We start from the raw sequence: 16,149 nt of genomic DNA, 5'->3' as shown, positions 1-16,149 counted from the left end.
ATCTAACAAACTGGTATGGAATGCCGTATCTAGAAAAATATCCAGTGTCTTTGGTTACCTCAAACTTTGCTCAAGTTATACATATATAAGAATAAGATTTTCTAGAGTTCTGAAAACCTCAAACCAATTTCTTTTTAGGACTACAGACTTTATATGTCTACTATTCTGCCTAGAATTATGTTTCTAACTTCATCTTCTATCACTCTCTGAATTTTTGCTCTTGACTATTTTTTTTTTCAGTCACACCAGTATCTTTCCTAATTAGAAATTTAAATCACATCTGGTACGGTTTGTACACACCAGGGGACATTTTATGTCATACTTTTAGCCAGCCAAGATATTTTCCATAACTCCAACACATTTTTTTCATAATGCTCATTGCTGAAACATAAAACTGTGCAGGAATGCACACATGCTGTTTGCTGTGCATGCAGTTGTCGCCCAGGAGAGACCTCAGAACAGAAACATTTCTTGACTATCTTTTTCTGCACTATAAAAAACATATAAAATAAAAAAAATTCTTTGTCTTGTGCTACATCTAGATTATAGTAGTATATCTTACTGATGGGTTCTGCTGGAAAGTGAAAACAATCTTACAAATTGAGACATTTCATTAAATCTCCATGAGGTAATTAAGGGGACTCGTTTTCAAAAGTATACATTTATTTCAGTAGCTTGAATGTTGTTTAATCAAGAAATGCCCAGAATACTAAATATTGGTTGGGCTTGTCTAGTTCAGCAGCTTTGAGAGTAGACTGTTGAAAAGGATGGCACACAGGCTAAAACAGCAAAGGTTTTTGCTGTGGGTAGAAACTAATTGGCTGAAAACATTAATTTTCCTTGCTACTCATGTCAAGAAAAAGCTAAGAAAGCAGAGACGAATATTTGTCTCTATCAAGGCATGACACTCTGCCATGCGATATTAAAAAACAAAAAACATCCTGAGATTTAAACTCTTCTTCCTACAGCAAGTAAGAAAAATACAAGCTAAATTGGCAGTGCTTTCTTGTGAATATAATAAAATGTTTTAGATTTGGCATTTTCAGCCAATAAAATATTGCTAAGAAGGTTGCCAAAGACTTCTCTAACATAAAGTGTTTTTTACTAGGACCATGGATGAGGTTTAAGCTAAAATACTTTTAGTTAAAAACCTCTAATTTCAGAGCTAATTCTTCCCTTTTGCTATTCCTGTACCAATCCTTATATGGTTACTATGCATAGCCTAAATTGTGGTCCTATTCCTAAAACTGAAGATTCTAGTGTCACTGTTGTCAGACTTAATCAGATTAAAGATTGTAGTGTACAATCTTTTACAAACAAATTGATTTTTTTCCCCCAAACCTTTTCCAGAATTTCCATATGAGAATCCCAGGGACATGGAACTCTCTATGAAGCTGGTTCTAGCAAAGTCCTAGCAAAGAAACACTTTTGCCATTTCAGATCCTACTCTTCAAGACTCAACTTATTCTTTTTTCTTGCTATTCAGTTTCCTGCTCTGCAGCCTCTGACTCTCCTCTGCCTTGGATCTCTAATTACATTATCCCACTTTAACTCTGGTTTGGGTACTCTCATGGTATGCTCTAGTTCAGGGGTCCTCAAACTACGGCCCCCGGGTCACATGAGGCAGTGTGATTGTATTTGTTCCCGTTTTGTTTACTTCAAAATAAGATGTGTGCAGTGTGCATAGGAATTTGTTCATAGTTTATTTTAAACTATAGTCTGGCCCTCCAACGGTCTGAGGGACAGTGAACTGGCCCCCTGTTTAAAAAGTTTGAGGATGCCTGCTCTAGTTTCCCGATTCATTCCTAATGAAAATGTAAATTCTGTTAAAGTGGTTGATCTCTGCATTGGTGTCTGCCCTCACTCTCCACATGCCCTGACGTAGTAAGTCCTTAATAGGTGCTCAGTTAAATAGGTTGCATTGTTTGGAAGTCTGTCTTTTATGCTTTCTACATTGAGTTAGAGTTAGCTGCGCACAGTTAATTGGCCTAAGTCAAAACTCCTGCATTTGAGTCTCAGCACTGTTGGTTAATTAACTTAGTGTTCTTGGGCACATGATTTAACCTTTGTGTCTTTAACAATGATTCATTAATCCCTAAGTTTCCTTTTAGCCCAAATTTTCTAAGATAGCTTGCTTGATCTACAGCCCTGGTTCTCCCAATGTGGTGCCTAGATCAAGAACATTAGCATCACCTGGGGACTTAAGACCAGACTTATTGGGCCCTGCGCCAGACCTACTCAGTCAGAAACTCTGCCCTTTAACAAGCTTGCCTACAAGCCCTCCAGGTGACTTGGATTGTGGAGGGTCTGCGTTAAATAATTTAAGGGGGTTTATTCAGAGCCAAATTTGAGGTCTATGACCTGGAGCCACGTGCAGGAAACCGTGAGCAAATGGACTCGTGGTGGTGAGGTTACAGTTTGGTTTTAAACATTTAGGAAGACAGGGATTACAGGTAAAGTCATAAATCAATACGTGGAAAACATACATTGGTTTGGCCCCAAAAGTTGGGACATCTGAAGTCGGGGGGCTTTACACGTTACAGGTGGGTTTAAAGATTCTTTAGCTGACAATTGGCTAAAAGTTAGGCTCTGTGGGGAAAAACCAGGAATCAATGAAAAGGAATGCTTAGGGTGAATGGTCTGTTAATTAGAGACAAAGTAAGGGACAGAATCAAGTGGTTATGTATATTGAGGACCTGCAGGTAGGTCTTGCATAGCCTTAGACCTGTTACCTAGTCACCGAGGACATCACTAAGAAGGGAGGGGGCATGATGAGGCATGTCTGATCTTTTCTCATGGCTAGCGACTCAGTTTTAGGGATCCTCTTGGCCAAAAGGGGTCCAGGCAGTCACTGAGGTGGGAGCCTTGAAATTTTATTTTAATTCACAGGATGCACAATAAAGTTGGACAACTGCTGATTGACAGTGTAGCCAAATCTCTAGAACAGTGGGAAGTGCCATACCCAAGTGCAGGGGTCCTCAAACTACAGCCCCTGGGTCACATGAGGCAGTGTGATTGTATTTGTTCCCGTTTTGTTTTTTTACTTCAAAATAAGATATGTGCAGTGTGCATAGGAATTTGTTCATAGTTTTTTTTTTTTGTAAAAAACTATAGTCCGGCCCTCCCACGGTCTGAGGGACAGTGAACTGGCCCCCTGTTTAAAAAGTTTGAGGACCTCTGCCCCAGTGTTACCAGATGTTGAAGATGGCACAACAGTTCCATGATTGACATTTAAATCCACTATCTCGTGTTTCAGCTTTAAGGCTCTCAAGAGTAGCTTACCATTGTGTCATATTGAAGTTTCCAGGGACATCTCGCAGACTTACAGCTCCCAGGCTCCTACAAAATACTGGCAATTGAGGAGTAAAAATTTTTTCTTAGGGTGAACAAAGTATATGCAATGGACAGGGGATTAATTTCCAGTGGCAGCCTCCTAATTTTGTATTCACAGCATGGTATGCGTGCTAGGCTACACATGCAACTCTGCTGATGTACATTAGGTAATTGGGCAGCCAGCAGACCCATTTGCATGCAAGGGTTGTTGCATACCTCACATTTACAAGTCTAAAATTAAAGCCCTGTTTGAAGCTGGCTGAAGGCTCGCTGCTAGGAAAATAATGAGATAAGGAAGAAATGGCTTCTGTTAATCAGTGCTTTGGGCCTTTACTGTTTGGTCTTTGCTAATTTGTCCTTTGAAATTTTATATTCCAGGTAGAAGAGAGACTTGTTAGAGTATCTGGGTTATTTTACTATTTAAAAAAAATCAGATATAATTGCAGATATTATAATCCTATAGTTATTAGCAGGTTTATAATGCTGTTGGGTTTATCCACAGCATTTCGTATGGAACTGTACCCACATGTATGCTATAGTCTGTTACCATGCTTTATTTTTGCTTTATGAACCATTCATGTTCTGTGGGACCATAGGCATCATATCAAAAAGCGCTACCCCCCACTACAAACTGGAGCTTTGGCATCATTTTGTTTCAATTCAGCCCACATTTATCAAGCAGCTACTTTGTTCCAGGCTCCCTGCCAGGGACTTGGAATACCCATCATTGAAGCACAGTTCCTGTCCTCAAAAGCTCACAATACTTTAAGTTCCTAGTATCTCAGTACTGAACATTTTTTTCAGAAACAAAATCTTCCCAGATCCCCTTGTTTGTAGTGATTCCTTGCTTCTCTGAGCTGATTATACTCCACCAGTGTCCCTAGGAGAATAACCCAGTGGACCCAGGCGTAAAAAAGTCCAAGCCTAAAAGCACAAGACTGGCAAGTCGGCTGCTCAGATGGGTCATCCAGAGCAGGCAGCTGCCATGCACATGGTCTGAACTCTGAGAAGGAAGAATACACCAGTGTTTCCCAAAATGCCGTGACCCTTTAATACAGTTCCTCATGTTGTGGTGACCCCCAACCATAAAATTATTTTCATTGCTTCCTCATAACTGTATTTTGCTACTGTTAAATATAAATATAAATATCATAAATATCTGATATGCAGGATGTATTTTCATTGTTACAAAGGAGTCGCAACCCACAGGTTGAGAACTGCTGCCCAAGGTGAGTCATAAGGAAGACAAAGTCAAGCTAAAGACTTTTTTTTTTTTTTTTTTTTTTTTTTTTTGTAGAGACAGTTTTACTTTATCGCCCTCGGTAGAGTGCTGTGGTGTCACACAGCTCACAGCAACCTCCAACTCCTGGGCCTAGGCGAATCTCCTGCCTCAGCCTCTCGAGTAGCTGGGACTACAGGCGCCCGCCACAACGCCCGGCTATTTTTTTGTTGCAGTTTGGCTGGGGCCGGGTTTGAACCCGCCACCCTTGGTATATGGGGCCGGCGCCCTGCTCACTGAGCCACAGGCGCCGCCCAGCTAAAGACATCTTAACAGGATTTGCTCACTAGCACCACCTAGAGGAACAGTGGCGCCCTGTAGGGTCTACCATCCAGTCACTTGTTGCTTCATAAAGTGCTCTATATCTCCATATTTATTTGGCCCTGTCCATTAGTTTTGCTTGACAATTAGATTGCAAAGTCCTGGAGAAGAGACCTGGGTCTTAAGATTATCTTATACAGTACCTATTTGATGATGATCATAAATACAGTATATTAGAAAGAAAGAATGCTGGCTTCTATGCTTTTGTTTCTCATGATACTAAGCAGGGTTTTTTTCCCTCTTTATTCTAGCGCAAGTGCATTTACCGTGATAGCACCAAATGAAAGTCGGAGGGATCGTATACAAAGAAGTATGTATATTTATTTCAGAATGTTTCTTATTTTCTTTACAATTGGTTTTCTTTGGTATGAAGTATTTTTTTATTTATATAGACTCACCAAATCCCATCAAGTTTTTTTAAACTTCAGTTTTAATTATACCTTTAAAAATATTCTACTGTTGAACACCTATAATGTATAGTACAAGAAAAAATATTCTATTAATACTTCTGGTTTCTCTGTTAATAACAGAATTCTTGGCGCAATAGTAAATTCTAGATTTCTCTTGTGTTTAAGCAACATTATGCTTATTGCCAGTAGACTGATCGCATCCTTGTAAAGTTGGGCTGACTGCTGATGTTAATATTTTTATGGCAGCATGGATACTTTTGAAATAGAGACAAATTATATAACCAATAGATTGAGATAGTTTGTACCTCTTTTGATTTGCCCCAACTCTCTTCCGTGCGGTTTTCCCTCAGCCTCTGCGCTCTGATTTTGTAACTATCAGAGCCTGCCCTGAGCTGTTTTGTGTAGTTCAGTTTTCTTCTCTAGATTATAACCTCCTTGAGGGCAAGGGCCACATTTTTGTGCTTCTTGTACTTAATTGTGTGTGCTTATCATGTTTAATTGAAGTATGAGAAGTATAAATGCTGCCATTTAAAGTTATGGCATTGTCCTTTGCAGTTTGAAGGAAAACTAAAATTCACTTAGCTTAAAAAAAGGTTGTGAGGTTGTTTAAGTCAACCTGTGGGAAAATCTATGCTCCCCTTTACTAGGTGACTAGTAGCAACTCTAATTTTATGATTAATGATGGAAATAAGCACACAACAGAAAAGTGGCTCTCTAAAGGTTTCCCACCAGACCAGCAGCCTCCTGAGTATCACCATGGCTCAGTACAGAATATAAAGATCACAACTGTCAGCAGTTCTGGTATCTTATGGACTTTTGATTTAAATATTTAACGGGAACTTATGTCTCATTTTTGATATGAGTTTTTCAGATGTTTCAGAATTTTTATTTTTGTCCTAATAATTAAAAAATGTCATCAGTGGGCATTTGGAACAATCAGGTCTAATTGAGACCCTTAGGACAAAGGCTGGAGGAACAGAGCCACGTATTAATATCTCTCTGGCGCCCCCTGCTGTCAGTAGAGTGAACATTTGGGGAATGGGCCCTGGGTTTGGGAGTGGAGGGGTGGGGAGCAGGCTGCCTGGTTCTCCTGATGGCCAGGAAGCAGAGGCAGGGGTGCCCACCTGTGGCACAGAGCCCGCACTCCTCACAGGTGCAGTAAGCTTGGGGAACATTTAAAATAACATGAATTTAGGCATCAGAATTCCCTGGGGAAATAAGTTTACCTGTGTGGATAGTTCTTATTGACGTGAATATTCTAGTTTTGCACAAATTTTCTATGGAAAATCTTTAAAGTGAACTTTGATATTAAGCTTTAGAAATGCTAGACTAGGAGGAAAATGTACACTTTTTTTTTTTTTTTTGAGACAGAGCCTCAAGGTGTCGCCCTGGGTAGAGTGCCGTGGCATCATGGCTCACAGCAACCTCCAACTCCTGGGCTTAGGTGATTCTCTTGCCTCTGCCTCCCAAGTAGCTGGGACTACAGGTGCCTGCCACAATGCCCGGCTTTTTTTTTGGTTGCAGCTGTCATTGGCGGGCCCAGGCTGGATTTGAACCTCCCAGCTCAGGTGTATGTGGCTGGCGCCTTAGCCGCTTGAAGTGGGCACTGAGCCCACTTCTTTGTTTTATGGGAGTTCAGGTTGTTTTTCATTCTGACCCCTCTGTACTGAAATAGAGTACCACAGGGGTGGGCCCAGGTGACCCCAAAGGTCAGGGTTTTGACGGTGTCTTCTTTTCCTGGACATCATGCTCACTCATGCTTGCAGGTATTTAATTGCCTTCTGATGGTTGTTCCTTTTGCTTTGAAGAGACCAGTTTCCTTTGGAAATCTAACAACTAATGACTTTATTTCTCACCTGGCTTAGTTGCTGCACAGGAGTTGGCTAACCTGGAGAAGTGGAAGGAACAGAATCGAGCTAAACCAGTTCACCTGGTACCCAGAAGGCTAGGTAAGCAAGCACACCAATTGTCTAAATGGAGAGGGCAGGGCCACCCATGGACCCTGTAAGCCAGCGGTTCTCAACCTGTGGGTCATGACCCACAGGAACTGTATGAAAGGGCTGCAGCATTAGGAAGGTTGAGAACGCCTGCTGTAAGCACTTTGTGTATGTCTGTCTTTGAATGTATGTTATAGGTGGTTTTGCCACCGAGTTGCTTGAGATGAAATGTGTTTAATGAGGTATATTCTTTTTTGATTTTTTTTTTTTTTTTTGAGTAGCCAAAATGTGTCATGGTTATGTGGAAATACAGTGGTGTGTTAATTGCCACTCAACAATTAAACCAGAACTTTACAGAGTCTCTTAGATCAACTATGAACATCCCTTATGTGGGTGCCACACATTCCCTGTCATAGCACTAGTGAGAATGGGAGTCAAAGCTTAGCACAAGCATATTAATCAGGGCAGTGAAATGTTAATGTGAACAAAAGGAATAGAGTCAATTCCAAAGGCAAGATGAGACTGAGCTGGGGACCAAGTGGTCGGTAAAAAGAGAAATGTCACCTGTGTTTTCATTTTGCAGATAGAAACCTTTGGGCCTTTGGAGCAGGTGCTGCCAGTATGATGAATTGTCTGGGCCACCTTGGCCCGTGTTTGAATCAGTCAGAGGGGATGCTACCTAATGGGAATCATCCAGCTTTTCGCTTTTCTCTTCTAGCAGCAGCTGAGAACTTAAAGGGCTGGACATGGTTTGTATTAACTAAATCTGTTAATTTAGTTAATACCAACCTGTCCCAAGTCACAGACAACTGACTATTATAATAGTTTGAGATATATCCTCCCGTATAAGTAAAAAATAAGCTACTTTGGAAATCATCTAATGAGTGAAAGTAATAGTATTGTCACCACCATCCCACTGTATTGCATAAAAAAGGGTTAATCTTGTGTCATCTTTATGCTGAATAAACCAGAGTTGAGGGGCACAGCCAAAAAACAGCTTTAGTTCCTCCAAACTGGCCTCTCAAACCAGCTGTGTAGGACTAGTTTTTCCTATGCTTTTTGGATGAAGAGAGAAATTAAATCTTGGTCTTTCTCAGAAGAGTTACCCAGCTATTGTTAGGACTAAAACAGTCTCATTTCAGTAATTAATGTTCAGTCCTGGGAACAGGTCAATACACTGTTACTAATGGAGATTGAAGCTTCTCCTCTGCCCCAGCCTGGGCCTGTCTCATATAGGAAGCTAACAAGTGAAAGAGGGTGTGGCTGGACTTTTCTCTGACTCCCCTGTTTCCGGGTTCTGCCCTTTTCAGGGTCAAAGACAGAAGAGCAGACAAGAGGTGGTGGTGGTGGGGGGGATGATCCTGGTTTCATTGATCCTAGGTGTATGCTGACTGATCATGCTCCCTCAGGGAGTTCTTGGGGTTCTTCCATGTCCCTCCCTTCCTATCACTCATCTCACACCTGAGTCCCTGATGGAGAGGATATACTTTCCTCCTAGCAGTGCTTGGCTTCACTGTTGGCTCTTGGTCAACCCTTTGTAGGACCCCTGCAAAGTCCCTGTTCTCAAGGTGGCCCTCATGGGCAAATCCCTTCAAGATGGCTTTAGATTGACATTCTTTTTCATGAGATACATGTTGGGGGAGTTGCCTCAGTTAACCATTCAGCAGACGATGGCAAGCCTGAGCCTCCAGAAATGAACATCTGATTTTCCTGATAAAGTGATGTTGTGTTAGCCAGTGGAGCCACTTTATGTATTGCTGTACGGACATACGCAGTGTCACAAATTGGAGTAGTATGGAACCTGTTCCCTGTTGGCAGAGTCACCCAAAGGAATGGAGAGATCAGTAATCATCCCAGCTGGTGTAATACTGAATTGTTTCAATACCAACTCGTGACCGATACCAAGTAAAAAGCACTGTGTACCCATTAAAAATATGGCCTTATTGAAGAAATAAAGTACATTTGAAACCTTCAAAAAGAGATACACGCTGAAAGTACAGAAAACAATTGTTCACCTTTCTTTCCTCAATCTGTGAATACAGCGATTTGCAGTGCAGCTGCCTCTTAAGGACTCTGAGTAGCCACTTGATCTATGGACTTGTGCCTTTAGGCTTTAACTTTTCTAGACATGGGTTCACTAGAACCCTCATTCTCTTGGGGATGCAGGTTGACGTTTCCACGTGATTTTCATTAAACTTTCCTTGCTTGAAGATTCCCCCTTCAAACACACAGAGGAGATGGAATTCAGAGAAACATCCTTCCTCAGATTTCCACCTTCCCTTGACCCATCTAACATCTTTTATAGGTTGGAACTAGTTGCCAGTTTAGGTTACTCAAACTAGTCTTCAGTATCCTCCTGGTAGCTGCTTTGGGAGCCAGACACCTCACTTGGAAATTCAGAACAGTTGGCATCTGTTGTCTTGGGCCTTAGCAGAAAATGAGCAGGATTCTCATTTCAACTTTCTATTATATGAAGTATTAGGAATGGTCAAATGTGTGTGTGGGAGGACTATGGGTAGAAAAGAAAATTTTAGAAAGTATTCAACTTTGAGACGAGTTTTGAATAAAACCTGCAAATGCTTAGACATCTGGCTTTCTCTATTATAATTCTCAAGTCCTCTATTTCTCTACCCTTTAAAATGTTGGAATGATTATAGGTGATACAAAAAGTAGTGGTCACATTAGATAAAAGCGTCAATGTCACTCACCGCTTCAGAAGAAATTTCCCCATCCTCCTCTATAGCAACTGAAGGGCCAAAGCCAAACAGACCTTTTATGTCTTTGGGAACTCAGAAGAAAAGTCCCTGTGGTGTCTTTCTCAGCTCAATTACACAAACTGCAGTGAACACAAATTGTTTTAATGCATCTTCTGTGAGAGTGAATCTTCTGGAGAACTGACACTTCTAGTGACCAAAGCACCAGAGAATTATTTCAAAAGAACCTTTATAATATACAGTCCAAACTTGCATAAACACTGAGAAATCCCTAAATGGCAATTCTTAGATGATCATCAAGCTGCAAGGATTTCTGGCCCCAAATTATTGTAGATTTAAGAGAAAGCCGGCAAATAATCTAACACCCATCGTTTTCTTTTGAATACCTAAAAAAGGAAAAACTACATGGACTGAGAATCAGTCACTAACTAGAATATTGTATTTTTAGAAACCAGGTTATAGAGAAACCAGGTATTTGTCTAGTGGCAAGACCTCTGAGGGTTCCCTGAGCCTCACTTCTTGGACATAGGGTGGGAGAGTTAGAAGAAAACCTGTCGAAGCATCATTGGTCATCATGTTTATTATGTTAAGGCATGATCATATTTAAGCAGGAGGAATGGTCTAGAATTTTCTAGACAAGCACTGTTTCTTACTGCTTAGCATGACCTTTCAGGTATGATTTCAGTCTAAGTGAAAACTTTTTAATACCCACACGATTGAAAAAGTTTTGTAGAATTGTCCGTTTTCAGAACACAGCCTCATCTTTCCCTCCTACTGCTTTTAAGTGAGGCCCATTCTTTAAGGTTTTGAAGGAAACTGCTTATGTGCTTATTTCTGGGGGTATTAAAATGTTACAGAAACTCGTGTTGCAGATGCATCATGTATTAATTAGTCCTTGATAGCTGACATTTCAGCTTGATGTTCATGTTTCACCTTTGTGGCTTTTTTTTCTCCTTAGGTGGAAGCCTACCAGAGGCTGAAGTTAGGCAGAAACAACAACTCCAACTGATGCAATCTAAATACCAGCAAAAGGTCAGAATCTATCTCCGTTAGTTCAATTTTGGCAAGGAATTTGAGTGCCAACACTTTCAAGTAACCATGAAATAACATAGTAACTTTACTAAAAGCATAAAACCTTCAAACCCATTGCAGAAAGCAACTCTGAAAATAAGAGATCAGCAGTGAGATGTGAAGAGAAATACCGAGGCTGCTTATACAAGCCCTCCATCGACACTATCCTCAATGAAAGAAATTGCTTTTATCTAGTTTAAGGGAACTATAGTTTAAGTCTACTGTGTTCTTAATGTTTGGGTTCTAAGAATGTGAATTTGTTTACTCTATGCTGGTAGCGGAAGTAGTACAAAAAAGATTAACAATACCCTCCGATTCTTATAACCAACTCTGAATTTTTGCTATCAGGAAAAATAATCTTCCTTTCCCTTCCCAAACAAATACAAAGAGAGACAGACAGACTCATTGAGAAAAAGACAGACCAAGGAAGAAACACACAGAGAAATTTCACATACAGTGTGTTAATTCTCTGATCTCAGCAGCTTGAAGTATCAACCTATAATCACATTGAGGTATAGCACAAACAATACTGTAATTTGCTTTTCATCATAATTTTATGTTCTAGAGGTTCAGACTGAAAAATGGTAACGGGTTTTTGTCCTCTGTAAACTCAATACAATTTAGCTAAAAAGAGAAGAATCTATAAGAATCAAGAAGGAAGCTGAAGAAGCTGAACTCCAGAAAATGAAGGCAATTCAGAGAGAAAAGGGTAAGGAAGCAGAGGATTAGCCACACTTATTCATTAAGGGTTTGCTCTGTGCTGGGCTCTCTTTTGGACGCTGTTCATCTATTAGTTCATTTAATCCTCACAGTAACCCCATGGAATAAGTATTACCTTTATTACCCAATTTTGCAAATGAGAGTAGATAATTTGCCCAGGGGCCCACATGCCACTCTCATGGGAAGAAAGCTGAGTCAGCTTCACCTTGTCCTGCGCTCAAGGCCATGGGAGAGAAAGCCCACTTTTCCCTGTCCCTACCCTCCCATTGTCTTCTTCAAAGGAAGGTTCACACTTAGGTCTTGGTGACAGTAGAGGGGCAGGTACTCCCTTTACAGAGCAGAGTGTCTGCATTTCAGGCAGAACAAAGAAAATCATCACCAGGAACTGACTTAAGGGGCAGACCCTGAACAATTACTGTGTTGTAACCTTGTTCTAAAACCTGTTTACTAGTTGTCATTTAATACCCATAATTAGTAGGCTTCTTTCTTCATCGGTCATTAATGTATTCTGCCAATGAGCAGAAGAACAGAGATTCACATCCAGGCACACTGTTCTCAGAGCTATGTTCTCAGGATCCCACTAGTGACAACAGCAAGCAGTGGTAGACTGCCGTTCCTCTACCCAGACATTGAATTTTCCAGATTGCGTGTAATGTAGGAAAACACCTCTACTGATTGAAGAAATAAAGCATGCATTTGCATTTCTGTGATATCTATTCTAAACCTCTAACTGATGTTTACTCTTGACACTCTGGGATTAAAAAAAAATCTTTTAAAAATGCTCATCTGCCGGGGAAGAAAGAATGTAGTGTTCTGTTTCTATCCCCTTCCCTCTATTCCAAGTTTACACAAAATCCTAAGCTATAGTAGGTTTTAAGTGTTGCAGGTTTGGGGACAGGGAGTTCACTCATGAAACTGACCACCAGGTCTGACACCAGCTGCAGGTGTGCGTACAAGTCAGAGAAACAGTTCATTTTCCTGCTGTTTGCTTGTCTTCTTTCCTGCCCAACCCTCACTTCTTATCCCTTTTTATTTTCAAGATTAAGTGTTGGTCAAAAATTTGAACCTTGTTACCAAGCAATCAATGTTTTAATCAGAGTTAATGAGGCTGAAAGCTGATGGCTTATGGAACGCATGAAAGAATGAGTCCCTCCCACCCCGCAGGAGAGCTCTTCGAAAATTTTCTTCGAAAATGTCTGTTGTGCAGTGTGACCTTGGGCAGCCCCCCAACCTTCTCTGAACTATTCTATAAGCATCTGTAAGCGTCACTTCTCCCAAGTTCAAGAGCATCCCATTGCTGTAGAGAGATAGGCTCTGGGGGTGGAGATTCTCCTCCCTACAGTACCAGTGTTCTAGTCCGGCCAGGCTGGAGAGAAACTCAGGCATGAAGGGCAGGAGTAATGTGCTTTATTCAGCTCACATGGCGGCAAGAGCAAACATGACAAGTCTTCCATAGCCCCTGGTGGCTGGGGAGCTAAGATCCATGATTCAGGAAAGGGAAAGGTCTAGTGCACCTTTACACCCAGGGGAACAAAAGTGGCAGCATGTGAAGCATCAGGTCCTTAAGTGTGACCTCCCTGTACAGTTCTCGATGTCTAGGCACACACACTTTCTCAAGGGAAGAAAGCTGAGTCAACTTCACCTTGTCCCGTGCTCAAGGCCATGGGAGAGAAAGCCCACTTCTCCCTGTCCCTACCTCCCATTTTCTTCTTCAAAGGAAGGTTCACACTTAGGTCTTGGTGACAGTAGAGAGACAGGTACTCCCTTTACAGAGCAGAGTGTCTGCGTTTCAGGCACAACAAAGAAAATCATCACCAGGAACTGATTTAAGGGGCAGACCCTGAAGAATTATTGTGTTGCAACCTCTTGTTCTAAAACTTGTTTACTAGTTGTCATTTAATACCCATAGTTAGCTGGCTTCTCTCTCTTCATCGGTCAGTAATGTATGTTATTCATACATGTTAATGGCTGAAACTGTTTTGTTTAACACTGAATAAAAGCAGTATTTCCCCCCTTTTTCTAACATAAGTGTGGTGCTTATTGGCATGGATCTGCTGGAAGGTGAGAAGGGGAGAGAGGAAGTTGATCTGTAGACCCTTCCCGCTGAAAATGTGGGCCTTGGACAAGCAGCATTGGCATCAGCTGGGAGTCTGTTAGAAGTGTAGAACCTCAGACCTGAATCAGTCTGCGTTTTAACAAGCCTCCCAAGGGATTACTGTGCACAAAACATTGGGGAGCATTAATTTAAAGGTCCTTACCAAAGAAGCAGCAACCCACCCTGAACCTTCCACAGACTTGACTTCGCTGTCTGATCGGCCAGCACTGTCACCATGACCCTCGCCCAGCCTTCTTGTAAATAAATCTGTGGCTTTTCATATTAAACCTGAGCACATTTAGTAGCTTATGTCTGATAAAAGAAAAAGACATTAGCCATCTAGAAATGACATTTCACATTGCCAGTGTGAAAATGGCCAAGTGAAGTGATAATGGCCGTTCGTATGGAGCACTTGGTTTTAAAGTGCATGGCAAACACACACAGGGACATCAGCCTACAGCATACTGCCTGCCTCCCCAGGAAAATGACTGCTGTCCAGAAACCCGGGGCAATGGAGAATCCAAGCAGTCTGTTGCCACCCAAGAGCTCCTAGCTTTGTCTCTGGTCTTGATCCAGCCCCTCTCCCTGCTGCTCTTTCATTTTTTTCCTCTGAGTATCCAATGTACTCAGCCCTACCATGAAACTAATTTGATGGCTTTTGTATGAAAGCTATAACCCAGTTATAACCTAAGAATATGGGGAAGGGGGAGGAGGAGGGGATGGAGGGGGGATGATGGGCGGAGGGAGGGTGATTGGTGGGATTTGTAAGATGCCGTGCATCTTACAAGGGTACATGTGAAACGTAAATGTAGAATGTAAATGTCTTAACACAAAATGCCTGGAAGGCTATGTTAACCAGTGTGATGAAAATGTGTCAAATGGTCTATAAAACCCGTGTATGGTGCCCCATGATCGCATTAATGTACACAGCTATGATTTAATAAAGTCACCAAGGGACCCTGAGTCTCATTCTGATTGGTTATCATCTGTGTGCATAATGTTCAGCGAATGGAGAGCAGACTGGATTTCTTGCCAGCATTCTGCAAGTTCTTTGATCCTTAATAAACAGGTGGGCGTGAAAGGCAGCTCTTTAGCATCCAGTCATGTCAGTGGGGTCCAGGAAGAGTTTATCCTATGAGTGAAGTGGGAAATTTGGAGAGGGCACTGAGATGCTTCAGTCAAACTGGCATCCCAGACTAGAGTATGCCAATGTGTATATGCGAGGGCTGTCTGAGGGTATCCAGCCATGTACGTTTTTCATATTATATGTCTGAATACTTAGTAGAGAGCCCTTGTATATATATTTCCAGTGGTTTGCTGGAACCTCCTTTGTTCTGGCTTGTGAGAATCAATTGTTCAATTTTTAGGATATTTTGAGCTAATTGACTTCAGAATGTTGACAGCTTGGAACCGACTGTAGTGGAATTATCTACACAGAAATTAGTAAAAGCTACACATCAACCTTCCTCCGTTCTCCTCCCTGCCAGAGCTGGTTGTTAAATGTTTACCAGCTCACCACTGATTCTCTCTCAATGAAAAATGTATTCTATCACCCACATTCCAAAGCCCAGCCTGAGAGGGCTAAGGAGGGCAAGTATTGAGGGAAAGCTGACATGGATGTATTGATTTAAAAATAATCCATGTTGTAGATAGAATAATACCTCCCGTCACCCAATCCCCCAATACGTCCACATTTTAATTCCAGAAACCCAGGAATATGTTACCTTAGATAGCAAAGGGGATTAAGTTCACAGATGGAATTAAGGTTGCTAATCAGCTGACCTGAAAAGTTTCCTGCAATGTTCAGATGGGTCCATTGTAATTGTAAAGGTCTTAACTATTTATTTTTCTGTTTCCTTAGTTTCCTCTTGCTAATGCTACCGTTAGATCTCAAGGGAAATAAGAAGGTGCTGATCCTTATTGCAAAAAGGATTCTTCCACCTGTGTCCACCATCTCATCTCTGTTTCCTTAGGGTCCTTGCTTCTCCATCAGTTAAGACCCCATTTCTCCCATTTTTGTTTTTCTCTCTCAGGATATAATTATACTCAAGTCTCATCTTAAAAACGATTTTGTTTATTGTGTTGTGGTTTCAACTTCTCTATCTTCAAACATCACAGCTCATCATCTTGAAAGTCTTCTCTTCCATATTTGGTTCCCAAATGTCAGTTTGTGTGCTGTCTCTTTAACAATCACTTGACTCATCATCTGTTTTTAAAAAGGTTCCCCAGGTGATGCTGAGTTCTCATTCCTCTCTACTTGTTTATTGGT

General features: G+C 41.3%; 1 protein-coding gene across 1 annotated transcript in view; it reads left to right on the top strand.

Annotated features, from left to right (window-relative positions):
* Positions 1–16,149, top strand: part of EPSTI1 (epithelial stromal interaction 1) — a 138,529-nt gene that overhangs the window by 23,829 nt on the left and 98,551 nt on the right. The window contains exons 2-5 of the mRNA XM_053563781.1: positions 5,185–5,243; positions 7,209–7,292; positions 10,953–11,026; positions 11,690–11,773. Of these exons, the coding sequence (XP_053419756.1) occupies positions 5,185–5,243; positions 7,209–7,292; positions 10,953–11,026; positions 11,690–11,773 (301 nt within the window). The remainder of the gene's footprint in view (positions 1–5,184; positions 5,244–7,208; positions 7,293–10,952; positions 11,027–11,689; positions 11,774–16,149) is intronic.

This window comes from Nycticebus coucang, chromosome 15 (assembly GCF_027406575.1).
Source record: "Nycticebus coucang isolate mNycCou1 chromosome 15, mNycCou1.pri, whole genome shotgun sequence".
NCBI lineage: Eukaryota > Metazoa > Chordata > Mammalia > Primates > Lorisidae > Nycticebus > Nycticebus coucang.
This window is presented reverse-complemented; position numbering and strand designations above follow the sequence as displayed.